The sequence below is a fragment of the Micropterus salmoides genome, unplaced genomic scaffold, assembly GCF_014851395.1.
Source record: "Micropterus salmoides isolate LMB-PRFRI ecotype aquatic unplaced genomic scaffold, ASM1485139v1 Ms_hic_scaffold_4181, whole genome shotgun sequence".
In the NCBI taxonomy this organism is placed as follows: domain Eukaryota; kingdom Metazoa; phylum Chordata; class Actinopteri; order Centrarchiformes; family Centrarchidae; genus Micropterus; species Micropterus salmoides.
This window is the reverse complement of record NW_024043575.1, coordinates 1-12299: the sequence shown is the minus strand read 5'-3', so window position 1 is coordinate 12299 and position 12299 is coordinate 1. Positions and strand designations below refer to the sequence as shown.

The window sequence follows — 12299 nt, the reverse complement described above, 5'->3', positions numbered from 1 at the left end:
TTACGAGTATCTTCTGAGTAAAATGTGTAATATGTGTTTTCTAATGAACAATACAAATAGGAACAGTTATTTTTTATTATTAGTTCTCTCACTATTGTGATCAAAACAGTGCTCTGAAGCTCAATTCAGAGGCTGTTCTGTAAATAGCTCTCTAATAAATTCAGCATATTTTGATCAACCTATATCAGGTTTAAATTAAGTGGATTCGCCCACTTCCGGTGTATACCACGCCCATTTCGAAGTTAAGTTAGATGCTTGAACAGATAGACACTGATTGCCTAATGGTGTACTCACTCATCACTAACCCAATAACATACACACTTTGTGTTTGTTTCCCCGGGTCCCATTGGACAAAATCATTTCAAATAAAGGGCTATATGTATGTATTAGTTTTACGCTGACAGGCAATGGTTTTACATAACACACTTTATTTTAAGGAACATTAAATTATTCATTAAACTATAAACAATATCTCATCAAATCATGCAGTTTTTGTGTGTTTTCAATTATGTGTTTGCAACGATTTGTTTTTGATCTTTCATTATAGCATGTAAGTAACAGTAATGTGCCAACACACACACACACACAGAGAGAGAGAGAGAGAGAGAGAGTCAGCATGTGTGATGTGGGAGTGACTGGGAGCTACAGGTTCAGTATAAAGTGACCATGGATGAAGGGATCACAAACAGTACTGTTCCAGTGTTTCTTTTGTTCAGTCTTTGAGAGGATGAGAGATGAGAGTGAAGGGCACCAAATAAAGAGGAACTGCAGGGACTCTCAGAATTCACACAAAATCACTAGGTACCTCTTCCACCACACGTGTGAATGTCCTGTGCATATTATACATTTAATGTTTGTGCAATTTTCAACATTTCAAATGAAATGCTACTGTTTTCCACCGTAGTCTACATCTCTGCCTGCTGCAACTTCCGTGCCTTCTGCTGAGCGATGAGGCTGGTTGAGGGGAACTGTGGTTTCAGCGTTTTTTCTAATGTAATTTCTACTCCTGTCATTTTTTTTCTAGCTGTCCATTCTTCTCCACGACTAGCTGTGAGGATGGAGAAAGCTGCACTGCTGCTGTTTTGTTGCCTGGTCATGTCTTTATCAGGCTCCCCGCTCTACCCATCCATTAGGTAAGTCCTGACAGATTTACTGGGATTCTGATATTTAGTGTTTCACTGTTCAGTGTTTTTTTAAAGTTATTCAAATTTCTTATGACTCGTCAACTTTGTAGACGCCTATCGATGGAAGCAGAAATACTGAAAAGTGGTTGAAGATTATTACTCAAAACAAAATATTTTTAAAATTCAATTCTGACAAATTACACCACAAAATATATTTCATATGTTCCTTGTACCATTAAATGAAGCTTCAGGGAACAGCTCTAATGGTTCGAAAGCTTTGCCAAAGGAAGGTTTGACGCTTGATAGAAACTGATTTGATCCCAGTGTCAGGGCTGAAAGAATGCTCATATCCATGCATGTAGCGTATGATGTTTTAAACCTGTCACTGGTTACTTTGCATGTCATAGCTGTGCCCTCTGCACTTGTTATGCTAAAACGGGTCAAGATGTCTGGATTAGTCACCACACTAAATTTACACAGCACCTTTTTCACAGTGTCCTGTGCAAAAGAAGCAGTATATGTAATTTTACAAGAGCTAGAGCATTTTGCAGTAAGAATGAGGATCTTCTTCTTTGTCTAAAATCCATCCTCACCATCAAAACTATGTTTAACATTTTTTTTTTTTTTTACATAGCAGTATGGTATAATGTGTGTAGAGATATTTGGATACAATGTTCTACATTCATTTGGTTAACGGGGATATTTCTCAGGTTCGGCCAGAGGGATACGTCCATCCTGATGACATCTTCTATAAAGGATCCAGCAGAGCAGCTGGAGGAAGACAGGAGTCCTCCCAGGGAGCGAGCAGAGTCACGGTCAGTTTGTTAATGTGGAATGAGTGCTGATCTTAAAGGGTCAGGTTACCAAAAATATAACAAAAAAACGTCTTTATTCTCATTTACCTCGAATCTGTGTGGACCGGAATTAGATTTTTAGAGGGCTAAATCCGGACAAATACAACCAAAACTATCTGCATGGGTAGACCATTAGTGAAGAAATGTGTTTTTTTGGAATTTAGGTTGATCTCACCCTTTAAGTTAAAATAGGCTACAACATGGCCAGACAGATAACAGATTAATCCTAAACACGTTGTTGTTGAATTTCCTTTTATTCTGAAAGTTATTCAAGAACACTGTTATGTAATAACTGAAGTCCACTCTCTGATTTTAGCTCAGGACGCCATGCTGATGCCATCTTCACCAACAGTTACAGGAAAGTCCTGGGCCAAATCTCTGCCAGGAAGTTCCTTCAGACAATCATGGGCAAACGGCTGGGGTAGGTAGCACAAGAGAAATGATGTCTTTTCAATCGGTGTGTGTTGCCAGGTTTTTGAACCTTGTTACCAACGGAAATACACAATGAAACATGAATTGCTGATGTTTTTAACCCCCACAGAGATGAAAGTGAGAGCTATATGAAACGTCAATCAGATATCTATGAAGGGACCTATAAAGAAGATCTTACATCTATTCAGAGCAATCAGAGATACAGAGAAGTGCATGGGCATGTCATGAGGCCAAGGTAAATACCATAAGGCCTAACACTCAAATGAAAATATTCAGAAACACTAATCTGACTTTTCAAGCATGATGACATTTTAGTCTTTTACTAACCCGAGTCTTTCCTCTTTACAGACTGCTGAGTTGAGATTTGTTGGATCAGACAAACTGAAGGCTGCCAGCGCTCCTGGCCACTGCACTTTTCATAACCATCACCGCTTGCTTTCTTAAACTTCCTCCAACTCGTTCTTTACAGATGAAAATTATACTGTCATTTTTTTATTCCCATTAAATCTGTGAAGAAAAGCAACAGCCCAGCTCATGACTCTGGAAAAAACGGGCACTGAGAAACTTTAAGTTGTGCAATGTTTCTTTTACACTAATACTAGGATGTAACTTTTTGTTGAAGTGGTTTAATACCAATAAGAAATAATGGTATCAATTAAATTTTGAACGAGTTAATACTCATCTCAAAATCAGTGTGGTCGTGCTGCAGTCCGTGATAGATTTTCAATTTCCATTCCAAGCTACTTTATACATCACCTTTCAGAGAAAAACATTGCACTACATGTATTTGACAGCTCATACAGAAACATACAGAGCTAAATTAGAATAAGTTGCCTACTTTGCCTAATTAGTCACCCTGCCTTGAAAACACATGATCAGTTTATATAACTATGTATTTTATTAAACTGACCAATACTGTAAAGTATATAAAATTAGCTCCACCTCAAACAGATATATTAAAAAGTTGTTTAGACATTTATGCATCAGTAATAATTATCCAATTATGTATGTAATAGCGTAACACTCTGACATAATCAGTACTTGTACACGAATTTAGGTCAGACTAAACCTGGCTTCAAAAGTATTTCTTTGTACCATTAATTTCATCTAAACAAGTACTATCTTTATGTGCTATTTATTAAGAGTTTAACACTCAGCTAATCTGCTTCATCAGGACTTGTATGACCATGTTTAAAGTACCCACCCACAGCCATCAGATTCTGATTTTGTGGCTGAATCCTGATTGGTACACAGAAATGTGTGACGATCACTTTTTCCAGCTTAGGCCCGCCCACTTCAAGCCAGTAAAAATCACAGACAAAAATGCAGGAATCTCTCAACTTCGGTAGAAAAAGAATGTGAGCACGTTTGAACACATTGTCACTCACAGTAAGAAACTGATAAAATATGTTTTTCCACTTCAAGCTGGGCGTACAGTGTGAGGCTTAATTTTTCTCTCACTCTCACTTAGTTTTGTGGCACCTGTTTGGCTGGGACCCCTTACAGACCTCTTTCACTGAAGACATTTTGGATTAGTATAGCAGGAAAAGCACAAACATAATTGATAACATTAAAAAATAAATAAATAAAATGACTGCATTCCATCTAGCTCGTGGGTCTTGGTACTGTGCATGCTGGCTCACTGCTGAAGGTGGATACACGTGATCAGTAGTTTACAGTGGCTAACATCTGCAGTTTGCTGACTTTATGATTTTTCTGACGCCATTATCCTGTAATTGTCACTGGTGGCCACAGTGGTCATTGTTTGGCATAGTTATGTTTCAGTGACATCACATAATTCTCTGCATTCCTCCACACAACTTCAGTTTCTAAGCAGAGGTCTAAACAGCCAGGATAAGTGTGGGTGTGCAGGGCCTTTAATACTTAAGATCAATCTTGAAAAGCAATGTGCCTGGTTCCAGTTTTTCACTAATAAAGACAAAGAAAATTAGATTCCCCTCAGATTCTTTATTTCCTCCTCTTCATTACAAAAACATCAAATGCTCAAATTGCCCATATTTCATTATTAACAAGTTTTCTGGGGGATGCCAACTCTGTATCAAATAGAAGATTACCGCACCTCTGATGCAGCTAACAGGCAAACACATTGGCATAGTTAGTTTTTTTATCAGCTGAAATATGTCGCTTCTGTTACGAAGTGAAATGGACATTGAGTGACAGAGGAATGTACCAAAAAAAAAAAAAAAATGAAAAAAAAAGTAACGCACACATAAGAACCCACAATCCATCAAGAAAACCACAAATAAAAACTCACTTTGAAACCACTGGCATGTTGCACAATAAGAAAACAAATCTCACAGGAAGGTGAAGTGCAATGATCAGTAGCTTTACAGTCCCTCAGCAGGAGTTTCTGTCAGTGAGCGTTTGTCCTCGGAGACGCTGTGACATCTCGATGTCTTCCATTCCAAACACAAACTGCATGTTTAAACTATTGAACGGATTGTTGAAGTGCCACGCCATGTTTAAAGTCTGATTTTAGGCATCGCTGAATGACTCGTTGGAAACAAAAAAAAAATTAAAAAAATCTGCTTTGTCGGTTGTCTTCTTTTAATTTTCTTGCCCTTATTTTTTCTCAATTCTGTGGAAGAGAGGGGGGGGGGAAAGAGCAAACATTAGTTTGACAAAACACGAAAGGAATGAAAACCTTTGTGGCTCTTCGACAAGTCACGTTAAGGGTCGATCATGCATTTTAATGTGCAAGGACGCGGAGAGATTCTCATGACAAATTTCTAAGATCTGGACGATGCCTCACATGGCCCACGAACACAAAACATGTCACTCAAATGTAACGGCACAACCAGGACCATGGGTGTTACACCACAGTGGAGGAATTATCAAAATGCTGGTATGGCTATGGTTGTAATGACCATGGTGGGATGAATGAGAGGCAAACCAGGGGGAGGGGCGGCAAGTACAGGTGAACACTCGGAGTTAGAATGAGTGAGCACCACACAGCCATGCACACTGCAAGCCATTATGGGAATGCACTGTGGATGTGGTCTATGAGGATGCCCTTACTTCAGCCTGGAAGCACGGCCGACTCATTTGTTACAAATGGGGGTTTTATCGTAGACTTCTGTACTTTGCCAACCTACTACTTTGCTCTGCTGCAATCCTGAAAAAGGAGTAAGAGAGAGCGAAGTGTGGATAGAGTGGTTAAAGAGATACAAGTCACCAGCTGCAAGACAGAAACTGGCAGGAAAGACAGGAAAATGTCCGCACTGGGAAAATTACATTTGTGAAATCATTAATTGAAATTGCTTAAAATGGTTGAATTGGCTGTTGTAAGAGCAAGAAGTGAAAGTGAACAATTACAGTGACGTCAGTGACACGCGCTACAAACTGCTCGCTCTGGGCCTTTGAGGGCACTACATATTGATGGTGAAGAAATTGCCCACTTAGATCATCACTCTTGCAGATCTTGCTGCCACACTTCTCTCCTGGTCCAAGTAGACACGAGCACTCCTCCTGGCAGAGAGCTGATGAACTGAATTCTGCCTCTGGAGACCAACTGAGGAGCTACAGACCTGGAATAGGCACTTTTCCTCAGATTTAAGGCTAAGAACTACCAAGAGGCCTCAAAGCACACATGTCCTCGTTGTCTGAAAGACAAAAGCTTTCTCTCTAAGATTAAGGACTCTAGGGACCATATGTGCCAGGCACCATCAGGAGACGTACCTCTTCACTGCTTTCTGGGCCAGCATGCGGTTCCCAGCGAGGAAAGTTACACCACCGATAATCGCCAGGTACTTCAGAGTCTGGAACATGTCCAGATGGGTCCAGTAAACATACATGAGGCCCAGCATGGCTGAAATGAAACAACCGAGTAGGGTTTAACATTTAGATCCAAACAAAAAAATTTTTTATACACTATCAAGATACAATTTAATATAGCTGTATGTCAGTGGTTTACCCAAGTGGGTTGGGTGCTTGTAGGACGGACCATGGGTGCAGCCAGATTTATTTATTTTAAAAATCGTACATTTAATAATGTGTCAACCCATATTAAAAAACATTTTCATTAATACACTTCCACATTGCTTTTTTGACACTTTAAATCATATGCACATTTAAGATAGATGCGATATACAAACTGTGAAAGCACTATATTTAAAAACCCTTTAAAATATGCAGTTATACCACAGCTAAAAACGGTGACAAACTTGCTGGCTGCCACAGTAACGTAACAGGCTTTTTGGCACTCGAGTTTTCTAGGTACACAACAGTTGGCAGTAACAACTATCAGGGAAGACAGCAAATACATCAAAGTCCTTGGGCAAGATGTGAATGTTTAGTTCCTGTGTGTGAACGGGGTGAATGTTACTTTGAGCTAGGAAAAGCGCTAAGTACAGTATCATTTACAAGGGAATTAATACAGATTCAATTTATTACATGAAAAAAAAAAACACCATGAATGTTTGAAAAGTGTGGGAACCACTGCAGTTCGTTCTGTCTGCTACAGAAACAAACGATAAAAAGTGCAACGACAGCAAGTTCTTTGCTAATCTAAACACAGAGGCTTTTGGACTTTTAATGCACACATAAGACACAAACTATTTAAAATCAGAGGTGCTTTGGTGGAAGGTGAGGGTAAACAACTGTGTGTTTCCATCCAATCCAGATAATTTTTGCATATAGAAACCTGACTGGAAAAGCCAATTTTCCAGAGACTTGGTTAAAAAGCTTGCTAAAATTAGACCTCGGATCTTTTGAACTTGGCAGAGTTGTGGGTGGCGTTAGGGGGATATTTTATATTCTGAATTTGTGTGTGGAATTTCATGAATAATGCATCGCTGAAATTAATTATGATAATGTGTCACACACGTCCATTACTGCAATTCACTCATCACCTTGAACAATAGCAGATGAATAGTAGACGAAGAGGCTGTAAAACAATCACACCTGTGACAAACATTTCATTTCAAAGACTGGGACTCACCTGCGTGTCCTACATGGAACAGAATGCAGCTGGGAGAGAAGCTGAAGTTGGAAATGTTGGCTCCGAGCTTAAACCACTAGACGAGAAGGGGAATAAAAGACAATGTGATATTCATCCCCTGCAAGAGCTGCAAACAAAAGGGCTAAAAAACTGTTTACCACCTAACACACAATGAACTGATCCATTGCAACAATACCTATTACTCAGCCCTGCAAATGCCGGGGAGGGGGGGGGGAGACACCATTGCTTTTGTGATTTCAAATTAAAACAAGCATTATATTCATGCAGTATTGGAGCCTCATTCACTGTGTACGAAGGCTTCCTACTGAAGAGCTTTTCTGGGAAATAAAAAAAGATGGACCACTGTGCATACAACAGCAACAAAGCTGAACGTTCCATTAAAAAAAAAGCGTTTGATTAATAAATGCAAGTATCTTAGTTTTAGGTATGCCTTTAAATACGATTAATAGTCTCTACCTAATTTGCATACACTAGTTGTTCCACAGTTAAGCTAATGGCAAAAAATAAAAACATGAGTGGAGCAGGAAACATTTTGCACAAAGTTGGCAATATTACCAGGATGAGCAGAAGCAGGAAGGGAGACAGGATGAGTGCAGTGAAGGTGTTGGAAACCACTGTGGGAGGCTTCTTCTCTGGTTCCCTGAATAAGTGCTGAAGAGAAAAGAGGAGACTTTAAACTGCTGGATTGATAGCTACTGCATGCTGCTTGATTTCCCACGCAGTAAATGTGATTACCTGGATCTCTGGTTTGGGTACGTAAAGAGTCTTGGGCTGAATGGTAGCTGGGGCCTCCTCATCCACAAACTTCAGAACAACATCAGCCTTTAAAAAAAAAAAAAAAAAGTACAACAGTTCAATATTAACTTCTCATTGGCTGAGCACTTCATCAGTAAATAATCCTCATTACCAACACCGGGGCTGAACGGACACTCACCACATTCCACAAGATGGGGTTCTCCAAGGTAGCATCCCCAACGATGAGGTAGAGGGAATAGGTACCAGAGATGGAGTCAAACTCTGATTTCCGCTCTGCTGTGTCCAGCTCAAACTTGTACAGATTTTTGCTGTCGGGTTCTGCCACAAACACAACCTCTTGGCCAGTTTTCTGATTGTGCAGCCGGACAAAAGTCTGCGACAGAGAAAATAAATTGGTCTTAATCTTAAACGAGACTGAGAGGTCAATTTTTCCTGGTGGTTTCCATGTGGTTGGATGATTGTTTCGGCCAACCACATGTGTAATAGAACGGTAGTATGGCTCTTTCTGCTGACGGCTGTTCATGTCCTATTCTCATTATATACCTGGTGAGGGATAAGCTCCACTCCAGTGTTGACGTCAACCAGCTGGAAGGACATAGCAAAGTTTTGGTGGCTGTCTGCCATGAAGGAGCTCTTTGCTTTCGAAGGATAGTCCACCCTGAGTCATTCAGAGAGAAAAAACATTAAGTACTCTATTCTCATGCAACTGAGGGTCAGAGAAAAGGGCTTCACTTATCAAACTTGTCCGCTTACCTGGTGGTCTTTGTGCCGATGCTCTGGTCCTTATCCACCACAGAGAGGTCCATGTTTGTGACGGCCACCTCGGTGGACACCTTTACTTTAAGCTACGGGTGGAGTCACAACACAAAGTTACATTAAATAAGAGCATGACGGTACAAAATTCAAAACAAAGAGAGACAACACTTATCGAGTACAGATTGAGTGCCTTTGACTCAACAACAGCGCATTTTCATTTGCATCAATTTCTCCACAAAGGCAATGAAAGGCAAAAACACTTGAACAGCATGACGACATGCATGAAAATGACCACGTAACCAGTGAACCACTGACCGCCACCTCACCTCAACGTGATTGGCTACCAGCCGGCTATCCCCTTTCACTGCAATGGTGAACTGGTAATATCCGCTGGCAGGCTGGCTGGACATGAAGTTCAGTTCAAAGACACCACTGAAAAGAAGGAAAAATGAATAATACAGTGCAATACTGATGAAAAAAATGTTTCACAAAACACCTTGAAACTGAGTGACAGGTAAAGTATGAACATCTTGTAAAAAAACGGAAAAATACTTAGTTAAACATAATCTACACTCAAAGAGATAAACAATTACATTTGCTATGTTATTTGCATGATCATTCAAACTGCATTCCTATAAACACTAGGAACATTTTGGCAGAAGATAAATCGATGAAGCCTCCATGCACATCAAAGGTAGTCACACCTTATATATGCTTTTTTTATACATGCAATTTTCTGATGGTAAAGTCTAAACTAAATTTATTGTACTTAGTTCCGAACAGATTCATTATCTAAAGATTTAGTTACTCTGGATGGCATCGCCCTGGCCTCGAGCACCACCGTGAGGAATCTCAGGGTCATCTTTGATCAGGACGTCTCCCACACTAAACACAATACTTCAAGGACGCCTTTTTTCACCCATGTAATATTGCGAAAATCAGGCATATCTTGTCTCAAAAATGAAGCGGAAAGACTAGTCACATTTGTTACTTCTAGGCTGGATTAGTGCAATTCCTTATTATCAGGCGGTTGAAGTCGCACGAACCAGGAAAATAAATCATATTTCTACTGTTTTAGCTTCTCTGCATTGGCTCTCTGTAAAATCCAGAAGGCGGCATCCTTCTGCTCACCTAAAAAGCTCTTAATGGTCAGGCACCATCTTATCTTAAAGAGCTCATAGTACCTTACTACCCCACCAGAGCACTGCGCTCCCAGAATGCAGGGTTACTTGTGGTTCCTAGAGTCTCCAAAAGTAGACTAGGAGCCAGAGCGTTCAGCTATCAAGCTCCTCTCCTGTGGAACCAGGTTCCAGTTTGGGTTCAGGAGGCAGACACCATCTCCACATTTAAGAGTAGGCTTAAGACTTTCCTCTTTGATAAAGCTTATAGTTAGGGCTGGCTCAGGTAGTCCTGAACCATCCCTTAGTTATGCTGCTATAGGCCTAGAGTGCCAGGAGACTTCCCATGATGCACTGATCGTCTCTCTCCTCCTCTACCGCTCTCTCTATATGCATTCTTATCATATTAATGCAAGTTACTAACACAACTTCTTCCCTCTCCTGTAGTTTTTGCTGTCTCATCTCTCTCCTTTCTCCTCCTGTCGCTTTCGGCAGGCGTTACTGCCTCTGGAGTTGGGAACTCCAGATCTGTGGTGGCAGGCTGCCTTTTAATATTATTACCACTACCATGACTATTATTTTAAAGTGGGATAGGGGACGTTGGAGAACTAGCAAGAGCCAGCTAGATTTTTCAAGTATCCATCTGATAAAAGTCACCCCCCCCCTTTCAGGCTAATGATTTATCAGATCGTAGTTGATCCGTGATCGGTATGCGCTGAGCAATGAGGTCATGATGAGAGTATATTTCTTCCAGCTTTCGAGATCATTTTAAAGCAGTGGGGAACATGGTTGATTATAACGTAAAGCTAACACTAATCTGTCTAATGCTACATACTCATTAAGTGTGAAAGGTGCTTGGCTGAGTATGATGCTCTTGGAGGCCACAGCGTATGCAGATTCTACCAGCACGTTGGCTGAGGCCAGAGGTTGAGACATGACATCAGTAACAAGGAGCTGTGAAACAGACAGAGAAACAGTGTTAGTACAAAATGTGATTAAAAAGCACGCAGAGGACTGCAGTCAGGTTGAGATGCGATATCTTTACCTGCAGGGTTGGCTGGCTGTGGGACACTGTGGCTGGGCCCTGAGCACTGACGATGACAGGCACATGGAAGCGGTTGTTGGAGAGAGCGGCGGCAGCACATGCCACACTGAAGGCCTCAGCCAGAGATTCCCAGGATTTCTTGCTGAAGATAGAGTTCACCAGCTGGATGACCTGGTCCTGAGGGGAGAACGCCTCTTCTATCAGTTTCAGAGAGAAAAACACATACAGAGAAAAGCCAAAACCTGAAATAAAACCCGAAACACAGAAGTCATACCTCCTTCAGGGGGGGCTCCATGTCCACGTGATCTGACAGGGAATAAGCAGCGGTCACAAACATGGCAGTTGCCTCAAGCCCCTCTTCAAACTGGAGGTAGATGCCACCGAGATCATCCAAACGAGCTGTCAGATCCTGAGAGGAAAAAAGCAAAACACGTGTTAAAAAAATAAAATCACTCCATCAGTAAGACTCCAATGTGTCTCGGTGGTGACACAGCACCACCTGGTGGAAGCTTAAAGAGCTCACCTCAATTTCTTCCAGTATTCCTCCAAGTTCTGCTGCTGGGACAGGCGAGCTGCTGTCTGCAGCGCCAAAGTGATACTGTAGAGAACATACATTTGATGTTCATTAAATTGTTTAAATTATCTTGCTCATGGACACTGCAGGACCATCCACAGAGAATGGCCGACCTCCAGACTACCCCCCAACTAACACTTACGCCATAACATTGTCCTCCTTGTTGATGCGAGCTGTCAAGGCCCCTACAACTTCCTGGGAAGCCAGAGGAAGCCCCAGAGAGCTGAGTGCACCCACGGCCCGATGAATCTGAGTCATGGTCGAATCTTCGCTAACGGCCGCCAGGAGGATGTCACGGGTTTCATTGGACACAGGGATCTACGAAGTGAACAGTTTGGCACATAGGGGTTCTTATTACAGTGCAGTATTGTCCATTAGCCATGTCACTGTTCAGGTGAAACTAGTTTCCTTATATATTTATTCTACTATCATAGCGATCATATGAATGATTGTTATAACATCTTAACCATGAAGCAATTATGTGGCGTTCTACACATTTATCTACTCTAAATACAAAGAACATCAGTGGGTCAGATAAGGAGGCCAAGGCAATAACAATATTGTCATACTTCACTCCTGAAATGGCTTGACTGGTCTCAGCAGCAAAGAAGGAGAGTCACGCTGGTTGGATCAAGCTGGGATTTGAGGAACTGGCACAC

The 12299-nt window shown here is 41.2% G+C and overlaps 2 protein-coding genes across 2 annotated transcripts; one reads left to right on the top strand and one right to left on the bottom strand.

The window, feature by feature from the left end:
- Nucleotides 1-973: 973 nt before the first annotated feature.
- Nucleotides 974-3239, top strand: LOC119887454 (glucagon family neuropeptides-like). Its single transcript, XM_038698256.1, has 5 exons — nucleotides 974-1133; nucleotides 1835-1939; nucleotides 2295-2399; nucleotides 2520-2645; nucleotides 2759-3239. The coding sequence occupies exons 1-5, from the start codon at nucleotides 1057-1059 to the stop codon at nucleotides 2769-2771; spliced, it is 426 nt and encodes a 141-aa protein (XP_038554184.1). The 5' UTR covers nucleotides 974-1056; the 3' UTR covers nucleotides 2772-3239.
- Nucleotides 3240-4358: 1119 nt separating this feature from the next.
- On the bottom strand, nucleotides 4359-11958 carry LOC119887453 (dolichyl-diphosphooligosaccharide--protein glycosyltransferase subunit 2-like; the record flags this gene model as incomplete). The annotated part of the gene is given in 15 exon segments (XM_038698255.1): nucleotides 4359-5009; nucleotides 6110-6239; nucleotides 7371-7446; nucleotides 7947-8042; nucleotides 8127-8213; nucleotides 8326-8520; nucleotides 8691-8805; nucleotides 8901-8992; nucleotides 9230-9335; nucleotides 10857-10975; nucleotides 11067-11243; nucleotides 11341-11475; nucleotides 11590-11621; nucleotides 11624-11664; nucleotides 11783-11958. Coding segments are annotated over 15 exon segments (1593 nt in total), but the record flags the coding sequence as incomplete, so codon positions are not given.
- Between the last annotated feature and the right edge of the window lie 341 nt (nucleotides 11959-12299).

Excerpts from the sequence above, each read along its gene's own strand:
- LOC119887454 (XM_038698256.1), top strand. The coding sequence starts at position 1,057 with ATGGAGAAAGCTGCACTGCTGCTGTTTTGTTGCCTGGTCATGTCTTTA. Across the intron at positions 1,134-1,834 it reads CCGCTCTACCCATCCATTAG|GTTCGGCCAGAGGGATACGT; the intron begins GTAAGTCCTGAC and ends GATATTTCTCAG. Across the intron at positions 1,940-2,294 it reads AGGGAGCGAGCAGAGTCACG|CTCAGGACGCCATGCTGATG; the intron begins GTCAGTTTGTTA and ends CTCTGATTTTAG.